This window comes from Lepidochelys kempii, chromosome 14 (assembly GCF_965140285.1).
Source record: "Lepidochelys kempii isolate rLepKem1 chromosome 14, rLepKem1.hap1, whole genome shotgun sequence".
Taxonomy (NCBI): domain Eukaryota; kingdom Metazoa; phylum Chordata; order Testudines; family Cheloniidae; genus Lepidochelys; species Lepidochelys kempii.
In genome coordinates, this window is record NC_136393.1 from 7,154,455 (window position 1) to 7,178,827 (window position 24,373).

The window sequence follows — 24,373 nt, forward strand, 5'->3', positions numbered from 1 at the left end:
CAGATGTCAATACACCAGAAAGCACAGACTACAAAGGAATTCAAGCTGTCAGAAAAAACTTTAAAAGAACCACATCACCAGTATAAAAGAGTGGAGTTCACTGTTCCTGGAATTTTCAGATCTGTTTCAAGTAAAAACACTGCATCAGGTTTTCTGACTAAATCGCAGCTGTTTTTATAAACTCTGTAGAACTCTTTTAAAGGCCTAAAATGAAATATTTGCAATCAGGCCAATTCTTTTTGGCCCCTAAAGTTCCCTCTTAAATGTAATATTTCAGGAGGGCTTTCATAAATATAAATACAAGTGACTATGAAATACATTATTTTAGTTTGAAATATATTGTTTTCCTCCTTAAACAGAAGTCTACAGTCCTCTTGACATCAATTTCTGTCATTTTGTCATGAAAAACACTCAGGTATTAAATATCTTTCACATCAGGCATCCAGGCATGATTCCAATTAGTGCTGAATAGAAGACAAAATGTCAGCCTAATAAGCTTCAATTTGCAAACTCTTTGAGCATTTGATGATATCAACACTTAGCCAACCACAGCTTGCATTGGCTTCTTCTTCACATCACCTTCCTTGTCACAAAAAAGTCTTTCACATCTACGTCAACTGCAGACATTAACAATGTCAGTCATTGGTCTGATTGAGCTAAAAGATCCAAAAATGACTCCCCAGTACATCAAGGGAGAATTGTGATGTGCACAATATTTCCTCAAAGCTAATTTGCTGCCAACATGTATAGTAATGGGGGAAGGGGGCAGTCCACTTTAAAGTCACACTGTGGAAAAAAATGTTTTTTTATTTTTTCTTATGAACTCTACACCAAAAATGTTAAATCACTGCCAGTGTCTCTGACATTTTTTCAGAAGAAAAGAAACATTAATTATTAAAGGAACCAATAAATGACAATCACTTCTTTAAAGGTGAGTGGACCAAGATGCGGCTCTACAGTTTAGTTCATAGTGCAACTATTCATTATCTTATTTTAAGACAATGCATTTTTATAAGTCCCTAATTATTGATAAAATGCTTTCCTGGATACAGAAAAGACTTACGAAACAAGTATACATGAATCAGCCAACTTGAACACATATGTCTAACACAAAATGCTTCTCCAGCCCAAAGGCACTGAATCCCAGACAGAAAACATATGGAATGTTCTTTGCAAGATATTTTCCTTTTGCAGAGCACAAGAGCCCCATCTCATAAGGTCAAGACTCTGATCATGGTGAAGGGGAAGAGAAACAGAAGACAGTGACTGAAAAAAAGAGGGGATGAATCTGACTGAAAACTGGGGTAGCGATGGAACGGTATGCATAGAAGCTGACCTTGGGTCAGAAAAGAAGATGGTTAGCTAATGAACAGGGAATGTAAGGATGGGCAGGGATGTCCTGAGGCTAGGAGGATAGAGCTGAGTCAGCACCACCCATTACAGGTGGCATTTGCTTGAGCAGAGGTGCCAAAGTAGGGAGGTGGCTTTGGATATCTGTCCAGCTGACAGTGGTAGAGTTGCTAAACGTGAGGCAGAAATTGGACCTTTTAGGGAGTTGCTAAAACATGCAGGAGTGTGGTCAGTGGACAAGTAACTGTAAAAAGGATCAACAGTAAGTTATTGGGACTGACATCTGTGCCAGCAGCATCTTCTTCAGAAACACTTAACACCAGTCACACCATCTTTGCCTTAGCTTCTCCCAATGAGGTGGAAAGAGAGTAAACTGGACACTAGGTTTCCCCCTGGGCTGAAGCAGGATGCTGCCTGAACAAAGGATTGCTGAGGTTCCCACCATAGTGAAGTGTGCCATCAGCATCTCAGTTGTAATTTGTTGCTGGTTTTCCACTTGCAGCTTTCTCTATAATACTTTAATGTGGGATTGTGTAGAGCCTTATGCAAGATCTCATATTTCCCAACTGACATATCTTCAGCCAAACTGTGTCAGCTACAGGAGAAGGCAAGACTTTTCATTGGTTTTGTGGTTTCTCTCTCCCCGCATCTTGAACCACATAAAAGAGAAATATAAATAATTGTACCTCTAAAATGTCTATTTATTACCTCATCGTAAAAGTGCCTATTGGACCCACCAGTGATACTGAGTAATAATAGAACCACTTTATGATCTAAGTCCTATTTATTACTTGAAATTAGGAAAATTAGCATTCATATGGATCCTATTGTCTTAAGACAGTGACACTGCCAGAAGAAGTGATGTTAACATTCTAAACTATAGATTGTCATTATTTCTGTCTTGGTGTTTTACTCTTTCATTTGGTCTTTAAAATACCTTCGATTTAGGGTACTGTCATACAAAGCCTTTAATTGGGAGATTATTGGTTCAAATTTGATCTATGGTAGTAGTGAGTGAACGTTATTAATATCTGGCGATCTAAATGGACAATGTTAAAATGATTTCCAGGCTCAGTCCAGTTTTTAGTGAACAAAAGAAAAACCACAAAAAGAACAGGAGGACTTGTGGCACCTTAGAGACTAACAAATTTATTTGAGCATAAGCTTTTGTGAGCTACAGCTCACTTCGTCGGATAAAAGAAAAACCAGAGTTCAAAGAAAAGTGCCACTGACACTAGCATGTCCCCTATTTGACTATCACAGTAGATAGTGCAGGACTTCAACATGAATCTTGGTCTGCACCCTCTCATCTACAGACAGTTCTCTCCAGGCATTCAGTGGAGCTGCTTGGAGAAGCTTCCATTGCTGCTTCCCATATTGTTGTAGCTGTTCCCTGAATTAGCAAAGGATTTAAACATCTCTCTGCCCAACACCTTCCATTAGTACTAAAGTTCACAATTTAAAAAAAAAGAAAACAAGCCTTTGTCCTGGTTATATTCACTGAAAAAGTACATTTTCAAAAAAAATTAACATAGAACTTCACAAAACTGCCAAACATTTCTGCTTAAGCAACTTTCTTTGCCCAACAAAAAAGTGTTTACTAAACCAGTAACCCTTATAATCCTTTGGAAATGTCAAGTTCCTATCATCAAGCAAGCAGTATTTACAACATACAAAAATAACAGCTTCTAACATGGTCTTCATTAAAAATAACATCCATAATGCAACGTTACGGCCTGATCCTGACAACTGCTGAACTAATGAGAGCTGAGACTTTATGGTACCTCAAGACTGAGGCTACAAAACTGCAATTTGACTGTTTCCTGTGTATTAGCTACTTTTGCTCTCAGATCTCATTCTCTGGCGTACACTTTGGACTACACAGGGGTTCCATTAACAAACTGACAAGCTACCATATGCCAGTAAAATTTGCTTTACCACAATGTTTTTGGCATTCCTACAATTAAAAAGCACTTAGAAACTGCAAAAGTGTAGCAGCATATCATAAATATTGTAGTAATTACCAATTTTTTGTGATGACTACTATACCTGACCACTGAGAAAACATGCTGCACAATGGAACACAGTTTGAAGAGAAAAAATATTTAATATTTATATAGCAGCGTAAGACAGCCTCCATCACAAACAGCCTATAATCTATTATTATTATTTATCTGTATTACCACAGCACCTAGGAGCCATAGTTATGGACCAGACGTGCTAGATGCTGTACCACAACCAAAAAGACTGTCAAGGGCTTACAATCTAAGTATAAGACAAGAGACAACAAATGCAGACAGACAGATAGGGAGGTACAAGGAACAATGAGATAATATCATCAGCATGATAGGCAGTAGTCTCAGCACACCAAACGCTGACCTCATGTTTTTTTGAAGGCAAAGAAGAGTTTTAAAGAAAGATTTGGAGGGTAATGCGTTAGAATGAAAGCAGCAAGTGAGACCATGCCACCGATTTATATAATTGTAACATTTTCCATATAATTCTTCGTTCTATTCTTTGTACATTCTAACCCAGTTTGTTGTTTTTGGTTTTTTGACTGCCACTTGTACATTCGGAAGAGGTCTTCACTAAATTGTCCATAGTGATGCCCAGGCCTTTTTTCCTAAGCTGATACAGTTAACTTAGAACCCAACAAATTGTATGGGTAATTCACATAATCCTATCTGATGTATGTATTACTTTGCATTTGTCAATGCAAACAAAAGAATGAAAATGACAGAACAGAACGTGTAGAGGAGGGAAGATGAACATTATAATAAAGGGAGATAATGTGGTGATTATGTTGCATATGAAGTTTGACATTACTATTTTCATTTATTTGGGGCTTTTTAAATTTCAGGACACGATAGGAAGAAAGAGACATAGCAGATAGTACTGTAAAAAAAGCTCAGCCTTGGAAAGGTGAGTGAAAGTAAAACTAAAGGATGGCTTTGAAGGAGGAAAAGGTGTATGGTACACCAGAAGAGGATAGTTACTCCAAGTGCGGGGGACAACATAAAAAATTTATGAAGAGTCATTTGAACTGAGACATAACAATCTTGTATACAAAAGCCATGTCTATTTGCATGCAGTAGAGATAATGAGAATAATTGGAATATATAATGAAACTTTGTACAGCTGATGGATAATATGGAGCTCATGTTTTAAAACTGGGAACCTAGACTAATCAGGTTTTATGCAAGAAATAATAATTTCTTCCCCATTGGATGTATTGAGTAGATAAAAGAACTACCCACGTGATGTACTTTACCTACTACACTCTTTGCACTCCCTAATTCTCAAATGCAATTTTATATTCCATCTTAATAATTTAACTACACATATAATTTTTTTTTATAAAAAAAGACAAATATTTTACAAAATAACAATTATGGTCCAATAAAAACTAGCCAATTTACATCTCTTCAAGTTCACATGATATAAATAGGAAGTCCATTATTATGTAAAGAACTCCAGCTCAGGATCAAGGTACATATAATGTGATGTACTAGTTTCTATGGCAACTACTTTCCTTTTTCTACATATTGTGGATACAATACTAAGTACAGTGAATTCTTTTGTAAGCCAGTTTAACATTTTTAATGAGCAAATTGTAATTTACACATTTTGTTGCTTTTCAAAATTTTCTTTAGTAAAGTATAATAATTATTAAAGTTAATTTTGAGCACCAAAAAGTGTGCTATTTGCTACAGCAGGTAAAATCACTGTTCCTGCCCTGAACATATCATAGTCTAAATTCAGACATGATGTAACAGGTAATGGTCATAAATAGACCAAAAATGGGGAAGGGGAAAGTAAACAACAAGCTGACAATCATAAGACTGCACAGTCACTTATTAAGGCACACACACATTCTGATGGTTCCATCAAATAAGGGTGGAGAGGATTGTTTGTAGCATGTTGAACAGATTTTGGGAGGACACCTAATAAATAGGGGGTAGCCTAGAAGAAGGTACAGAGACAAGAATGATAGAAAAGTAACTGATGTTGCAAAACTGGTTTCATTTGAGGAGTAAAGAGGGGCAGTACATGGGAGACTAAGGCCCTGATCCTGCAACAAATGCCCCGTGGGCAGATCCCTGATCCTGAGCTAAGGCTCACTGGCTTCAATGGGGCTCCATGTAGCTGCAGCTCTCACACAGAGCTCATTGAAGGATTGAGGCCTAAATTTGAACTCTTATCTCTGTTCAACAGTAGAGGCTTATTGTTAGATCTTTTGTCTGTGCCAATAATCTCCATCCAAACTTCAGCCCTCAGCCTAGAGTGATACACATCAGGAGAAAATTTGTGTGCGTCCTGGAACAAAAACTGGTGAAGTATCTAAATTAGCATTAACAATCATGTTAGTCAAAACATGGTAAATGGCAATCAATTAACACATGGTACCATGTAGCCAAAAACTTTAGTTTTAGAAGATGCCTAAACGACAGCTATTTGGTGCTGAGCTCTTTTGAAAATCTGGCCCTGAGCCTCCATGCAACAGCCAACGTAAGTGGAACAAACATATATATGAATTCAGCCTGAGACCCCACCTGCCTCATTGTCTGCAGGACAAGGTACATATATGTAAGGCAAAGAACAAATCTTCTCATATCTAAGATGTTTTCTGATTACAGAGGAGCACAGAGAATCTAGAAAAAGAGCCAATTATCTAAATTATCTGCTCAAAACAGTTTTATAGCAGTGATTCTCACTCTTTCTCACAGAGTTTAAGGTGAGAATGGATCACCAGATCATCCAGTTGAGTTCCTGTATGCTTTGGGACACCAACACCCGCACACCAAACCCAACAGTGGAAATGAGACTAAAGTAAATGAGACCCACAAGAGACTAAGCTACTATATGCCACAGACAGAGAACAAGACAGGGAGACCAGTGATCAAAGCCCCTGCAATGCAGGGCAATGATTAAATGGGATATACCCATTTGCAGTCCACATTTTAATGTAGGGATTGTCCTGTGAACCAGACGTCCTCCAAGATATAACTGTGTGAACCACCTCCCATCATATGGACAATGGAAAAAAATCCCTGAGCAAACTATAGTAATTATTTACATTAAAAAGAAATAGATTGGGAAATATTTGATTATTTTTGCCTTCTTTTAATGAAATTTAGTAGGAGAAAGGAAACAGAAAGAGCAGTCAGCACCTATATGCAGACTACCAGCAAGTGCTCCACGTACCAAAGTCTGAGAATCCCTGGTTTACAGCATGAGACTCTCTCACTTCTTTTCTTTTTCATTTGAAGTATAAATCTGGTTCTTATACTTAAGGGATTATTACTATAGCACCGGAGAGTTATCAGTCTATTCATATATATGTTCATGTAGTTTTCTTTTTTAATTCAGGCTACAAAACAGAATTTTCTATCTTTTCTCTAGCTGATAAAAGGCCTTCATCATATAATAATGTTATTTCAGGAAGGCTGCGTACATTGGAAGAGACAATATTTTTGGGGGAGGGAGGATCCTTTATTTAAGTTATTATTTATACAGCACCCTAAATGAGATATAAAATAATCATGTTGTCAGGCTCAAAAAACATACAGCCTAACTCAGAAAAAAATAAATGCAGAGCAACAGTTTCAGCATGGGAGAGAATTGAAAGATCATTTGTTCAGAGTCCAATGTAGGAATAATTTAGGAGAGAAGTGGCTTTAAAGGAAAGAAACAGAGAAAGAGCTCAGAAGACAAGAAGTGGGAGGCTGCCCCATATGTAGAAGGACACCACAAAAGGCCATGTAAATCTGCAAATGGCAAAATGGGACAAAGGGAGGAGTAAGGACAGGCACTGGGAAAACTGCAGAAAGCAACAGAGGGAGTGGGAAGAAGTAGAAACAGAGATTTAGGCAGAGGTGAAATATCTTAGTCATTCTTCCTGACCACCCTAGCCCATTTCTGCTTTTATAATGTCTTTCATATATGGTGTGTTTAGACTTACATACCTACAGAACTAATCTGTTATTCTTTTTTCCTGGCAACTGATGGGCTGGAGACTAACAAACCTCTAAATTATGGCTACATTAATTTTATTGCAACTCAGTGTTTTGAATAATTTTAATATACTATTTTATTGTATTTAAATTACTATTACAGTGATCAATGGTGATGAATTGTGCTTCAGTGTTTGAATTGTTCTTGACCCAGTTAAAAATGGAAGAAAATGGTGGACTTGCACATTATCACCTGGCAACAGAAAGTGGAAAAAGACATCAGTTTCTTCAGCCCCCTTTTTACAACATGACAGTAAAGCAAAGCATTCAGTTTGAAATTAAGTGGGGATGTTCCTTTTCTCCCTACCCAAAAGGTCAAATAGCCAAGGAACAAGCATTAACATTATATAACTTTATACAGCAGCTGGAACTCTGCAATGTTAGAGATGGTAAGGGTATATGTCATAAGATGGGGAAAGAGTGACATTAATTTGATCAAAGAAGATTGTGCAGTTGGTATATCAATGGTACCTTGGTTAGGACTAGATATTAAGATTACTAACCTCATAATCCAATCTGGCCTACTGAGGTGGAAGATAGCATAGAACATTTTCTGTTGTTAGAAACAATTTATTTCTATGAAATATGATTTATTATTTTCTACTATCAGAAGAGTTTTGTTTCTGAAAATCTCATTTTCTACCAAGAATTAATACAATGTGTTGTGAAAGAAAATATACATTTAAAAAAAATATTCAGTGAACTACCATAAACCACATTTTGGAAAATTTACTTAAGGTATCTGTAAGGAACTTCTGAACAATATCCAGAATCAAAGATAAAATTGAAATGCTAAACTGAAAACACAATTTTAATTATATATATACACAATAATGTTTTCCCTTAAAAATACAGAACTTTGGATTTAAAAATATCTATATAACAACATTTTTTGCAGCTCACAGAAAATAGAGGATTTAAAGAAAAAGACTATAAGAACACAGGATGGTACACAAGCCTTCAGATTCTTTTGACTTTTATTGACCCATATGACAGGTTTCAGAGTAACAGCCGTGTTAGTCTGTATTCGCAAAAAGAAAAGGAGTACTTGTGGCACCTTAGAGACTAACCAATTTATTTGAGCATAAGCTTTCGGGAGTTTCCACAGCATGCATCCGATGAAGTGAGCTGTAGCTCACAAAAGCTTATGCTCAAATAAATTGGTTAGTCTCTAAGGTGCCACAAGTACTCCTTTTCTTTTTATTGACCCATACGTCATTTTACTCCTCCTCAAGCATTACAACCCTAGGTGAAAAGAGCAAAGAAACCCTTCTTAAAAGATATTATTTGAATACTAAAATGGAATATAAATGCCACATAAAAATGAAGGGAACTGACCAACAATATAAAACATGCTATCCCTTTAAATCAAGATGCTTTACCCAATACCATGCTGAATTTATAATACAAGAACCAAACGTTATAATTTTCTTCTTAATTAGAATCTAGAGACCCACCTAAAATCTTAACTAATTCTGGAGACAACGCTTTTTATTGACCAGTAAAGTGTTAATATAGGTTCACATCTAAAATTGTATCTCTCTTTTGTATAGTTATCTTTCACCATAGCTGAAGATCTGACTGAACTTAGACACCTTGGAAATGCAATAAAAATAGAAAAAATCTTTTCAGTAATTTTGCAGAATACATTCTTTTCCAGAGATCCATCAAACTGTCAGTCACTGATGATGTGGTAAAAGCATCTATTTCAAAAATATGCCTCTTTACATAAGGAAAACTGGTACTTTTATACAACCCAGCAATCATGAAACAACTAGGTTCTCCAGACGAAAAGATTCAAGAGATTACCAATTTTTGGATATTCTGATTATAAAACTATATGAAACATCTAGCAGTTGCACTTTTTGTTTAGCTAAAGAAAATGGCCTCTTCTGCTGTGTTGAAGCAGGTTCATACTAACGTAGAGAAACTAAAGACATATCAATCCAGAAATATGATGCCATTTTACAATTTTATGAAAAAGTCATATCTATATAATTTACTTATCCCCGTAGCATTTTTGTTTAGAAGTGTTTCATAAAGATGCTGTACATCAGTCCCATAATAGTCCAAAAACATGTATTTTGGGAGCAAAAACGGAGTGCTGGAAAAATACAATAAATGGCAGGATTCAAAATTCCACTGAAGACACCGGGAAGTAATTTTAAATACATATTATCCCCACCGAAAGGTCAAATGTAAATTTTAAATACCTATGTATTTTATAGATGAAGGCATTAACATTTATCAAATTAACATTTGATTTATTCACCAAACTAAATAAATGTATCTTTAAAAGTGGTAACAATTATCAGACAGATGATTATTCTGTGTTTGATTAGAAACAGCTGCCCTAGTCAAGGCAAATGTATTTTCTCTCTTTACTAATACTGCCATGACAGCAGCACTCATATTGTAGAGATATTCAAAAGAAAAAACTTTTAAAAGACTAATTTTTTTGCCATTACTATCTCAACTCTCCATCGTTTAACATATCACTTGTGATAGCATCAGCATTTCATTTTAAATAACAAGCACTCCCAAACTCCATGGTGCCAACCTTTGCCACGAGTGAGCCACAATCTAACTAAATAGGTAGGACAAACATATAGGACATCTCAAGATTCTTTCGGAATTTATTATTCAAGGGTTACAGTCCCATCGTATCTACACACAATAGTACAATGGTAATGAATTACTGTAGGTACATTACATAATCCTGCATATTTATAAAACTGATTTTTATACTTAGTGATATTGAACACATCCTGTATTCACAGTAAGTACTGAACTTCTTGGTATTCCGGCAAATGCCACTGCTTGAGAATACAGTGTTAGGGGTCCAACTGAGAGAATGATATAACTTCGAAGGGATACTTGCAAAGTAACTATATAGTTAAGTGCCAAAAGACTGGTTCCTTTAATTACTTAAGTTTTTTATCCATCATCAAAATAAGTGGAAAAAAGGATAACGTTTAATTCTACTGCAGTCTTCTGAATTTCCTGTTACTGAGCATGCCCACAAAGTCCCTCCCTGTTTTACATAGAAAACAATAATGGTACAAATGGAATAAATCAATATTGTTTCTGTAAGATATTTTCCCCCATAGACTGTTGTTTATCAGATATATTTATATTTACTCAGTTGTTGATTGTATGGATAATGAATCTTTCAAATATAAAAAAAGAAATTAAGAATTAAATCCATAATTTCATTTAGTTACAATATATAGTAAAGGTCAGAAAGAAATATGAGCAATCCTAACACAAATTAAAATGAAAAGGACTTATTGCCAGGATCTTATATCATGTGGGGAAGAAGCTGATGCGCGGAGACCATATGGTGGTTATACCTTCCATACAAAAAAGCCCATTTTGGTATAAAATAATCAATTAATGATAAGTAATTCTAATGCAGACCAGTAAAGTAAAAATTACTTTCCCTTTATTCATTTAAATAAATGTTCTACTCTGAATTTTTAAATGTATTCACTGCAGGCCTTTTATAACATATAGTCTTAGAAAAATACACCACACACACACTCACCCATAAACACACCCTCACAAAATAAACTGAAGCCCCCCACATACATCCAATAAGATTTTTTGAACTGAAACTAATAAAGATCATTTTTCATGCTGACAGTGCACATTTCATCCATAAGTTTGAAGAGTCAAATGCTACCACAGCTGGGGGTTATTCTGCCAAATGGCTTCCAACAGTGACCATAGAGATGGAGAATGGGAGGGGTGCGTATGTGTGTGTGTAGGGAAATAGCAAACCTGATGGGAAGCAAACCAAAACCCAAATCATCTTATCACTGATTATCTGACATATGCAATCAAACATACAATGCAAACATGGAATACAAAATTATTGAGAAATAAAGTCAAATCTTGAAAACAAGAAATTTGTGGGTTACCTGCAGAGATTTAAACAAAAAAGCATATGAATGAATCAGATATATTTCATACGGATTTATCCAGGGAGGAGGAAAGGAGGGGTGAGTGTGGGGGTTGGAGGGGAATAGATACCTTTTTTCTTAAACAAATCCATCATGAAAGAAAATGAGACAAGATTATAAATAAGAGGCCGAGTTATAGCGCACCATGGGATTTTTAATCTGGCTACCTGTGGTTTTCGCAGTTAAAGCTTTATTCAGCAGTGGAGGGGGGGGGGTGAAAAAAGAAAAAAAATCACATTTATATGTCAGTTTCGCAAATGATCAAACAGCGAGCATTAACAACAATGCTGGAAAACGGAAAACGCTGATTATTATATATATATTTTTAATAAGCATACAGCTTTTCAAATGTTATTGATCATTACCTGTGCATCTCGTTTCCGGCATTCTTGAGTTTTATTCTCGTGCTCCGTCATGGCAGCGCGGAGCTGTTTTTCCAGTTTTTCAATTTCCCGTTCGTGATCTCGGACCAGGCAATCCTTCTCTGTGTTGTGCTGCTGGAATAGGTGCGTCTTCTCCTGTTCATGCTCCAGCTTCAGCTCTACTATCTGATTGGACAATGAGGAGTACAGTTCATCAATAGAACATCCTTGTCGTCATGACAACTCGTCTACAGCTTAATTTCCCCCCCTAATTTCATCAAGTTGGCAATTGTATTTTTACGTCATTATTACCTCACCTTTTTAAAACTACATTTGGCTTGAAAGAATTTCTCCAAATAATTTTAATATTCAAGACAACTAAGCAAATCCAGTGCATCCTTAACCAATTTGTTGGTACAAATGAGGGAAGGTTTAAAAAAAAAAAATCATTCTCGCATTCTGTGTATGTTCCCTAAGTATCCTGCTGTTGCTAATCAGCAGTAGTAAGGATTATAAATGGTTAATAATCAGTCTGCTCTCCTCTTCATTTAAGTATACACACAGACAAAAAAAAGCAGCAATTAAATCTTTTCAAGATTTCTTTATGATTTCCAAAATCAAAGCTCAATAATCATCTGGGTTATTGTATATACAGTTGTCTTTTTAAAACAATTATAAAAAAAGCAAAGCTCTATTATCTCGTTGTCAGCTATGGTATACCAACATAAACAGATGTATGTGTTCCAGAAGGGGACCTGCTGTGCAGCAAGCTTGCGCCATGATTTCATAAAAAGCATTCTATTCTCAGGATCCTTTCCCAGTCCACACCACACTGGATACTGTGACCTTGGCCAGTCTTAGCCTCTCCGTGCTAGACTGAATGGCAGCCCGAGACCAAGGGCCTGGTTGCCGCAGCTTTGATACTAATCCTCCCAGACTGTGCACAATGGCACCCTACCTGGCCTGCAAACTATAGCCAGCTAGGCTGCCTTTGAAGCAGGTGATGAATAGGGGACTGCAGGAAGCCAGCTTCCCTAGTGAACTCCAGGCCACACAGCTGCTAAGAACAGTCACTTGGATTTTTCTTCAGTTTTGGTGGATTTCAGGAAGGGAAAAAAACGCCGTTATCAAGAATATGTTGGGTTATTTTCAGCGTGAGAATCCTCCTTCAAAAAAGCTAACAGTAGGAGTCTGCTCAAAATCGATCTTGTTTGTGTATGGAAAGCGCCCAGGCACCTGATCTTAAAGCTACAGCATTCAATTCTGGAAACATGCATTCTGCATCAACGTTAGCTGTTCCGTGATTTTTGTTTTGTTTTATTTTTGTTCAGTTTCAAAACCATTCTTGCAAATTGCTCATCAGTGTATTATGAATTTAAAATTTAAAACCTGTTTTCAACTCTGGAGCTCTCTGATATATCCTGGGGTGTGTTTCATTATCAGCAAAGGCACAAGCAAAAGTGATATTTTAATATTTTAAATGTGTCTGCATCTTTTAGTAAAAAATAAAGAGCTCATTTACCCATGGGTGCAATCCCAGAAGGAGTTTAAAAAAACATTAAGAATATATTATGTGTACTTGACTTGGAATCATTATACAAAGTGCTTTAAGTCAGCCTTGTGTCAGAAGTTTGTGTACATGCTATTTTCTTTTCAAACATTGTGAATATCTATGCCCTTGGTCTCTTTAAATGATAGTTATTCTTACTTCCTAAAATTTATCACTATCCAAATTTTGTCTGAATTTTAGAAAAATGAAGTTTTTACATTTTAAAAGTTCTGCAAATACAAAACTAATACCTGATGAGAAATTACACTTGCAAGAGAGACCTTTATATGTCTATTCACCGTGTATATAAATCTCCTGACTGTATTTTCCACTGAATGCATCCGATGAAGTGAGCTGTAGTTCACGAAAGCTTATGCTCAAATAAATTGGTTAGTCTCTAAGGTGCCACTAGTACTCCTTTTCTTTCTCTTTTCCTTTATTACTTCTGGATTTCTCAGATAATCAATTAATTTAGCCTTTTTGGTTTTGTTTTTTCCACTTCTCCAACCAAGCCACAGAAATAGATGGTCACATCCCCATTTGTGATTGTATTAAAATGGTAACTATAACAAAATCAGTTTTTCCCCCCAAAACCACACATTTCTCGATTTACTATATTTATATTATGCCTGTAAGATCCTTTTAAAAAAAATTAGAAAGGACTGTCCCTCATATTTACAGTAGGGGTGTCCTGGAGCAATAATACAGTTTTAGATACAGAAACAATGTGAGTGTGAGGAGAGTCATTTTATAAAAAGCAATTTGGTTGCCGAAAACTTCCAAGAGCAAACAACTCCCTGTAATTCTGATTTTTATTTATTTTTTTAAAAAGCTTAAAACTGTAGGAAGTTCTCATATCTACCTAATAACCTTTAATAAATAATAATAATTATTGCATACTTGCAAGGAAATATAAGTTTCATTAGCAACTAAAGGTACTTCCTTGTAGTTTGTTTTGATTATGATTTATAATATGAAGTGAATAACTGAACAGCTATTTTACTGCACAAGTGGATCCTCCTTGATCACCCTGTTCTCCTGAACATATTAAGACTTTGGTTACACTACAAGTGCTACTCCATTCCTCCTCCCTTCTTATCTCTCTTTTTTTAATTTTGATGTTTTTATTCATAAAAATGGAGATTTAATCTATACCAGCAAGAACACCATGCTGTTTTTCAGCAATAACCCAACTCCCTCACCAAGATAAACTGCTTGGAAACTGTATTAATGCTTCATAAACCAGCATGGGGTTCCTACCACTATGTACTTCATCTCAGTAGAAGCAGATCTTTATTTTTCTTCTTTCTAATATTGGGTCCTTTCCTTCGAGGCACTGAGCACATCCTATGAAGGGTACAGCACAGTCAAGTCCTTCAGAAGTTCTACGGGTGTTGAGGGGCCTCTGCACCTCAAAGGAAGTGTTCCACATTTAAGGGTTTTGAACCCTGAGTGCAATATAAAGGCAGGTCAAAGCATGAACAACAATTAACTGGTAATTTTAACAGACTGTTCTTTTTACAAAATATTCTGACAATTGATTAAAGGGTACGGAGCTGATGATGCCATGCACTGCAGATAAACAAGCAACAGAGAATGACACAAAAACTATAGAAGTGGACATCACCTGAAGAAAGACTGTAACATGAGAAAAATCAGAGGCTAAGGGAAACATGCCAGGGATCACAAATGTCTAGAGGAGACTGACTATAGGAATTGAGGAACTGAGGTAAGTGCCCTATCACCGCATTCATATTTAATTACATTACATACATATTGCACAGACGCTTCCCTATTTCCCCCCAAAATTATCATCACACTACATTACTTGCTAGTAACTGGAGTTCTCTGAATAAATGGTTTCTACGCTTCTGAATTCTTACTCTGTGACACATAGTTTTCATTTAATAACTTCCAATTGTTGGCATGTTAAACACTGGAGGTGTGAAATCCTGGCCCCATTGTAGTCAGTGGCAAAACTCAAAATGATTTCACCCTATATTTTAAAATCTTTGTTCACTGGTTGAAATTTAATAGTACTTCCCTATCCCAACTTGTCAGAGAAGGGGAAGGGAGAAAAAAGGAAGCAATTCTTAAGTACCAGCCTGTTACTAAAAAAGAAAAGGAGTACTAGTGGCACCTTAGAGACTAACCAATTTATTTGAGCATAAGCTTTTGTGAGCATCCGATGAAGTGAGCTGTAGCTCACGAAAGCTTATGCTCAAATAAATTGGTTAGTCTATAAGGTGCCACTAGTCCTTTTCTTTTTGCAAATACAGACTAGCACGGCTGCTACTCTGAAACCACCCTGTTACTAAAGATTAATCTAGTAACTGTGACAAGTCATCCATTGATCAGTGAAATAAAAAATTATTGCTAACCCTAAAACATAGTATGTGACCATCTTAGGCAACAATGCATGGCATTGACAAACACTGCTACTTATCAGAGGTGGCCTAATACAGTGGATGAGAACTGTACTCATGACATTTGGGGATATTGTGGTACAGTCTCTTAAGAGGAGAGTTTGCCTAATAAAGGTAATTTCTTGGAGTTTGTCTACACTAGGCACATTTTTGAAAAAACTCCCACAAATGCTAGCACTCACTCAACTGAACTGGTCTCATCAAGCTTAGGTAGACAGCCTGCTGGCTGCAGAAAATGTTTTCAGCATTATATACATTGGAAATCAGAAGTCACAGAGCTCCTACTGCCACTACCAATTGTGGATGTTTAAAAAAAAAATCTCTAGTGCAAACAAGATCTTCTACAGGTGTTGTTTTGACGACTCAAACTGTACTTGGTTTTTCCCAGAAAAGTTAAGCTCATGAAGAAGTGGGAACTGTAAAATGATTTTCAAAACCACATTGGGAGGGACCTGGAGTAAGTTACCTATTTAAGTGCCCCTTTGAAAACCTATTGCTGTCACAATAAAGATTTCACACTGAAGTATGAAAATTCACTTAAATCTACAGATCACAACTGAGGAAATAATAAAATATATCATGATCTGTCTATATATAAAATAGGATTTTTCTAACTATTGTAAATATATTAACTTTATTTGTGAGCTTGTCTCTCCCTAAAATAAAAATAAAAGTTAGTGGTATTTGGCACATCCATAGAGTTTCCCATGAGGTTCTCAAGGTGCAACACAAACATAGAAGAATTCAGCTTTACAACTAGTACCTGAGGTAAGTATAATTACCCTCATATTACTGAATATGGAAAATGAGGCACAAGGTCATACAGGTAGTCTGTGACAGATCCAGACTCAGACATCAATGGTGGTAGTGAAACCCCACACCTCTGAAACACAGGCCATTAGTTTAGGTACCTAAATAGGGATTTTCTTAAAATCTATTTTTTAAAATACATATACATACATATATTATATATATATGCTTCACTATATACATGAAGTGTGATAATATCTCAAAAGCTGTACACCCTTTGTATGTTGTTTGTGTGCCTGTGTGTAGGTGTACACACACTCATTTATATCAAATAGTCACATAAACATGTACCGTCTGAGTGGGTACATACATGATGGTTTGGTGTGTTACAAAGATTTTATCAGTAGGCGTTTCAGATGGTTGCATTTTGTAGGGCCAGGGAATCCGACAGTGAGTTATAAAGGCATCCTAAACTAGTGACAGCAAAGTCTTTATATAAAACTGCATCATCATGTAGTGTGCATGTAGCACACACAAGCTCTGTAGTCACTCTTACGAAAGTTTTAGAGACTTAAAATATTTTATTAGGGGTTTCTTTTTAATTCCTTAATTTGTAAATCAAGTGCCTTACGTACCATGACTTCAATTGTACAGGGCTCTGAAGGTCTTTGATATAGAACACCATTTAATCTCTAATACCTTCTGGCTTGTACACATAGAAACAAGTACTGTGTGTTTCACTAGAAAGCTAGGAATTTCAGCTTTCTAATGATACAAAGCTCCCATTTTTAATCCAACAAGATGCCAGATATTGGACTTTAAACCTGTCACTGGTGGAGGACTGAATAATGCTCCTCATGGACTCTCACTCGGTATAACTTTTTTTGTTTGGGATAGGTGTCTGTATGTGTGGAGGGGAGAATTCTTCATTTGCGGGGGGAAATAGTTACACTTTTGTAGCAGATGAGTTTAAAGATAAAAATAGGGTCTTTTAACACCGCTCAAAGGTTAGGAATCTGGATGGGCAATTTCCCAGGAAAAAATAATTTCAGACAGGGCATTGATAAATACTGGTTTAAACCCAGCATAAACCAGGAAACTGGGAAAAATAAAATTATTATTAGAAGATCCGAATGAAAATTACTGAGAAATATTTAGCAATTCGATAATAGTTTTGTAGAATATCTCATTTAAATAATATTGAAAACTGAAATATGAGTTCTGACACGAATAACTTCCTTGAGAAAATACCAAACCACAAGATATACAGACATTCCAATGTTTGGTATTATATTACATATATTAGAATTACCCCATATTGCAGTTTTACTTTTTGCAACCCAAAATTAATCTCCAAATCTACTGCCTTATGTAACCACAATTTGAACTAAACTAAACCTAAATGTAATGTGGTGTACATTAACTAAACAATTTTTAACATAGAAAATGCCTTAAACTGGGATTAACCATGATTTTACTTAGTAAAAGCCACCTCTGGTAAATACCATGCCACCCTTGTTTGGAATGTTAGGAATAAGGAGGGGGAGATGAACTTAGTGGGCAGAGGGCAAATGAGGCAGTAAAAAAAAGCATGATTATAGAACCCTATGATAAATAAATATCAGTTGGTTCTGGAATATATTACACAGCAGCCTCGCCATGACCACATACATACATCACGTATAACACAAACACACAGTTGTTACGTTTTACCTAACATTTTACTGCAGTGCCCAGCTGTCTAATCAACACTACCCAGTTTTCCTGTATTTTCCCCTATGAAGTACAGGAGGAAATAATCTACTGCCAGGTAGAGGTATTTTCTAAAAAATATCAGCTGTTCTGTATAGGTGCACTTCAGATGAACTAAACTGCACGACACCATCATGTACAGTCTGTGTGGGTACGTACATGAACTGTCATGAAGGCCATCAGTTGCCCACGGCACACAGCAGAATCATTTGCCCCTCATTTCACATTTAGGCTGCTGAAGCCACCTTGTTAAACGGTATACCTACAGAAATGCAATGTTGTTGCAGCCATGCTGGTTCCAGGATATTAGGGACACAAGATGAGTGAGTTAATATCTTTTATTGGACCAACTTCTGATGGAGAAAGAGACAAGTTTTCGAATTACACAGAGCTCTTTTTCCAGACCTACTGCAATGCCTGTCTCTTTCACCAACAGAAGTTAGTCCAATAAAAGATATTACCTCACTCATCTTGTCTCTCTAACAGCTAAAGAGACACATTTTTATTCACAAAGACTCTTCAGAAATCAGCTATAGGTTTTTTAATATACTTTTCTGCCTGCCTGCCTTGATGTCCTCCTGTGGGGAGTGAATTTCCAAAACTGGTTTCATTCCCCAGTGAATTGGTCAGGCCATGGGTATTGAAGCTGTCTCTCCCTGTGTTACATTACATCAATATAATGCTGTGTTGAAGTTCAAAGAGGCCACATACACCCTCTGCCTCAAACCCAGTTTGCTGCTGCCCAAAGACAGTCGATGCAGCCATGCAGTCTGTGAACAGAAATCCTGGTTGTTGCCTTTGAAACACTGTACACTGACCTACTGAAACTCTCTGTACTTAGAATGTTGCTGTACCGAACTTACTATGCACATTTGCACTATCCTTGTTTAGAAGCTGAGTTGGAGATCTTGCCAGAGCACTGAGAGAATTGGACTGGCTTCACTATGTTACTGTCTAAATTATTAATATTCATACAAAGATTGATTGAATACAAGGAGGTGCCCTCCACTCGCTCCTTAGCTTGATGTTAACTTAATGTCTATTAGTCCTGTCTGTGAAGTTGAGCTATATTATGAGGCCAAGTATAAAGCTGATATTTATTCTTGAAGAAATTATTCCTGAATGTAGTCTGGACAGCTGTCATTCATATGTTAGTTAGGATGGCTTAAAGGGAGAGTTTGTGTTTCCTGGATGAATTTATTAACTGCAAATTTATGCAGCTTATTGCTGATGACAAGAAAAAATTGCAAGTCTTTGCTAACTCTTTCACTGAGTCCCTGTAAGGCACTGAACTATGCTTTAATGCTTATGCTTTAATTCTGTAGATAAGGAGGAAGGAACAAAGCTGATTACACAGTGACAAGACCAACACAGCCACATACAACCCCTAAGACCACCACCATATAACAGGAAAAACATTATGCATGCACTAGTAACCACTGGATTTCAAATTACTATAAATAAATGGAGTGTTCTGCGTATAATGTACAGTTCACACAATGACTAAAACGTTAGCGTGCTTGGAGGATAGCATATTTCAAAGAGGCCTTTGCCAATGTTTTCCCCACTCACGACTAGATAGCAGAGACCATTAAAAAAGGAGCAAAAGGGAACAAAAAGCAGAAGGGAGCTCAGGAGGGGGTGCATATTCTATGCTGTAGAAAATCGTAAGGTCTAATTTTGAACTCATCTAAAAAACAGCTGGTATGCCTTTCGTGCCCAGACTTTAAACTTTTTTCCTGCAGCCTTGCTCTAAATTATAGTACTATAACAGACAGCAAATCCTGAGTATGTTTAAATCCTCCGGGTGACCCACGGACATATAGGCCTGCTTAGCCACTGCAAAGCCACAGGAGTAATGTTTGTGTCCAAGAGGCCTTCACCAAGGTTTTCCTCATTTGTTACACCATAGGTAAACACTTGAAGGAACTGAGAATTACTGCATTACATAATGATGGATTCCAATTAAATACACACAATTCATGTAAAGCACGTTAATCAATGTTACTGCAGAAAGTACAATTTAGTCCATAAAACAGCTCAGTGCAAATACTGGAACCACATAAACAGGTGTGGTCAGACCTGTTCACAATGAGGGCCGAGCGGGGAAAAGGTGTTGCCAGTCTTAGCACGGGATCGATGCCTCCTGGAACACAAAGGTACAGGTCTCAGAGATCTGCTAAGACATGGTCCACCGGTCTCAGTTTGCAAAGCACTAGATTGCATGTTTTCCAACTACTTAATAAAGAATATCCATTTGTAATAGGAAGGGTTCGTTGTGCTTTATGTTTAGCATTGTATGTTAATGAGCTCCGTAATCTGGATTTTCTTTGTGCTTTTTTAAAAAAACATGAATAGACAAATCTACATTTGATGAGAGCAGCCAGTGGGCAGACGCAATCCAGTTGGCCCCAGTGAGTACATACAGTCCAAGCCAACTCCCAATTCTGCCTCTGTGGCATGCATGATAGTCCTCCCCACGCAACAGAGATACCAGAGAGACGACAATGCTTGGGGAAGCTTGTGGCAATAGTGTGTGTGTGTGGAGGAGGCTGCGTTCATAAATTTAATAGCTTTAATCTACATATAATTTTGAATTAAATTACAAATTGCTCTGAATTCTCCTTTTATTTTTCAGATTTTCTTCAGCACATACCTCTTCCCACACAAGCTGCCAGAGGAACCGCAAGTAAGTAATGTAAACTAATGGTTACCTCTCTCTCCCCCCACCTGTTTACTCTTCTTCACATTTATTCCTCTACAATAAAAGTTCCTCAAAAGTGTTCATGTCTGGTTTTTAATTTTATAACACAAATTTTAATTTGTGTTCTGAATATGTGAGCACATAGTACGGCATTTTTTGCAGCAAAATTATTGGTACTGTTTCTCATCTCTCTCTGCCTGTAAGATAGGTGCTATAGTTCCCAGGAATCGAACCATAAAGAGCTTAAATGAAAATCACCGTGTAAGAGCTAGGGATAATATATTATTATTAATAATAGAGAGAGAAGGGAAAAACTATAACTAGAAAGTATAAAACTTTCAGGATTTAACTAAAATAGCTTTTCTATAAATAAAAAGTCATGATATTATAGCTACTTCAGCCCCCTCCAGGTTTAGAGCGAAATCCCAGATAGATAAATTAGTGGGGCAGTTGATGCAGTCATAGGCATATGATACATTTATTTACCATTTGCTTTCCCACCACATTACTTTTACATGCACATTTACACATCCACATAATATATTATAAATTATGTATATTACAAACAAAAAATTACATTAAAAAGAACATTATTAAGATTGAAAAGTCAAGCCCTCAAAATTTAGGAAATGTCTGACTTAAGGTTGACTGTGCAACTTTAATTAGCATCCCCCTTGGACATAAGCATGATGATACAGTCTTTAATTACATGTTCAGAGATTATTTTTCCATAGAACCCCTGCCTCATTCAATGCACAGGTGAGACCTACCCTGGGGATGAATCACGGTTGTGTCATAAAGGAGACCTGCTCATTTGTTACAGAAGTTGGAAGACATGCAGTGCATGAGGTATGGGATTGCAGGAAAAGAAAGGATGGTCTCATGGTCAAGAAAGTTGAATGCTACCCTAGGAATTGGATTCTATCCCTGCCTCTGGCAAAGTTCCTGTGTGATACTAAGCAAGTCACTTAAACCAAACTTTTGACAGGTGGTCACTAAAAGCGTGTTCCTCATTTTCTGGGTGCCCAACCTTAGACCGTGGGGTCTGACTGCCAGAAGTGCTAAGCACACGCAGCCAGGGGCTCCAGAATAGGGAGAACCAGGGGGCCATGGCCCTCCCACTTTTTGAAAGTGGACAGGCCTAGCTCGTACACTTCTCGCAAGGCCCCCCCCCGTCCTTGCACCTCCTCTTCCCCTGAGCCCCCCCCCCCCACGGGCAGGTTGGCAGCTGGAGCCCAACTGGGGAGCCCAGGAACGATGGGGTGCCATGCCATGCACTCTCCACCTGCTCGGGGTGGGGGAGACCAAGAGCAGCCCCCAGCCTGTGTCCCTGCCCTCCAGCCCCTCCACCCTGGGCAGATGGTGTGTCTGTGGCTCCTCACAGCTGTCTGGCCACTCAGCTCTTTCCATGCCCAGGCTGAGGCTCTGAGGCTCCCATTCCCCGGCTAGAGCCCGGTCGGGGTAAGAGCCGCACAGACAGCTATGGGGAGCCACGGACCAGCCACCTGCCCTGGACGGAGGGCTTAAAGGGCAGGGACACGGGCCGAGGCTGCTCTCAGTCCCCTCACCTTGGGCAAGTGGAAGGTTCATGGTTCCTGGCCTGCTCTGGCTTCCAGCTTGGCTGAGGGCTGGACGGAAGGGGCAGGGCCATGAAGGGTGGGGGCCCCTTGCCCCCCCCACTTTTGTGCAGGCTCCACTGCCCCTGCTCGCAGCTGCAACTAAAGTCATCAGGAGCTATTCTTAAATATATGAGTGCTATATAATGTGAAGTACTCTGAAAAATCTGGTCCTAGTAATCTCAACTGGACTCCCAAAATCAGTAGAAACATTTGACTGTAACCTCTTGTGACGTCATCAACTTGACAGGCCTGTTGTGAAGCTAAATTAATGTTTCTGAAGCATTCAGATACTGTAGTGATGAGTACCATACAAAAGCCTATGAGGAAATTAATAATTCTATCTTCAGAGTAGGCTGTTAATAATTTGTAGTAAATAATGCCTAGGGTCACACATTGAATAGTCAGGAAAAAACAAAATATTGAAAAGCTGCTCATTAAATTAGCACCGCCCATCCTGTGCACTGAATGAGACAGGGTTCCTGTGGGAAAAATAGTATGTGACCATGTAATTAAAGACTATCCTAATGCATATGCACTGACACTTCTTTAAAACTCCTTTTTACTAGCTTAATCAGCACTTCTCTGCATCCCTCTCTCTAATTTATCTAACTTACGCAAGTTAATGTCATGCCTTTTAGTGAGAGAATGCACCTCATTTATTTAAACTCAACCTACTCCTTTGACTTTCTGCACATTTTAAAGTAAGGAATGTTCATGGGCTGGCAAAATTCTTTTACAGATGTCTTGAACATGCTACGTGTGTACACATGTACACACGCGCGTGCACACACACAATTATATAGCAAAGCTTTCATCAAGATGTCCTGTTTCTTTCCTGTCTGACTAAATGGAACAAAAAGACAATTCTAATTATTCCTTCAAAAGTTCTATAGAAGTCAGAAACCAACAACAAAAGTAGCATGAAAGGATTTCCTGAAATACGAAGAGATTCTTTAACAATCAGGTAATACTTTTTCTTGCTTTCCACTTTACTACAGAAGTGTGAAACTCTTACCATTATAGAATGGTTCCAGAGCGGTTAAAAAAAAAAAAAGACAAATACTGTTCAAAATAACCACGCAGAGGGTGTCCAAATGTACAAATGACTCCATTTCACTATGGCAACAGGTCTCAAAACTTTTTCACAGTATGGTCCACATTTTAAAAGAAAGATTGTGAATGGGAGAGAAAAAGTCCATGAAACAAACCACATAACATCCAGCTGGCAACTACAATAGTTAAACAATTGCTTTACACTGAAAAGTAAAAGTCTGTGATATACTGTATTCAGTTTCTAGTATTGCAATCGGACAACTGGGAAAAAAGGTTGCTCACACATTGTTGTGTGACCAACCAGACCTCCAAGGACCACCAATCAGTGTTCTATGGACGAGCAGAGGCCCAGGCACCACAGTTGTGAAATGCTGCTCTGTAGAAAGCCTCGGAGTGAAAGCTGCCCCTGTGCACAAGGTCTCTGCACCACTTAAGGCCTATTTTGAGGAACAGTGGGACATAAGTGCCGCACAGGACTTGAGTTGTCTCTTTGCACAGGAGTAAGTTTCACCTTATATGCACTGCCTTTATGATGTGGCAGTTAATTAAAATATGACAGACTGAAGTGCAAAAGACTAGGTGGGTCTATGTAAAATTCAGAAAACTAGCTGGAAAATACACTGGAGTGGGAAGACATAGATAAGGTAAGAAAACTTACAAGCAATTTTGATCTGGGAGAAGCAAATCCACAACATGAAATAATAATTTAGAGCCTCCACAGATCAATATGTCAAAGGAGAACCTGTTTTTACCTATTTTTTATTTTCATTATTATTTATATTGAGAGAAATCTTTTGAGAGGTGTAAGATCCTTGGGTAAAATGAAAGG

The 24,373-nt window shown here is 37.5% G+C and overlaps 1 protein-coding gene across 9 annotated transcripts in view; it reads right to left on the reverse strand.

Annotated features, from left to right (window-relative positions):
• Nucleotides 1-24,373, reverse strand: part of CEP112 (centrosomal protein 112) — a 362,242-nt gene that overhangs the window by 170,484 nt on the left and 167,385 nt on the right. For all 9 annotated transcript variants that reach the window (XR_012154913.2, XM_073311622.2, XM_073311620.2 and 6 more), the window contains one exon: nucleotides 11,695-11,877. Coding sequence is in view for 8 of the 9 variants with exons in the window: in XM_073311622.2 (XP_073167723.1) it covers nucleotides 11,695-11,877 (183 nt within the window). In the remaining variant the exon portion in view is untranslated. The remainder of the gene's footprint in view (nucleotides 1-11,694; nucleotides 11,878-24,373) is intronic.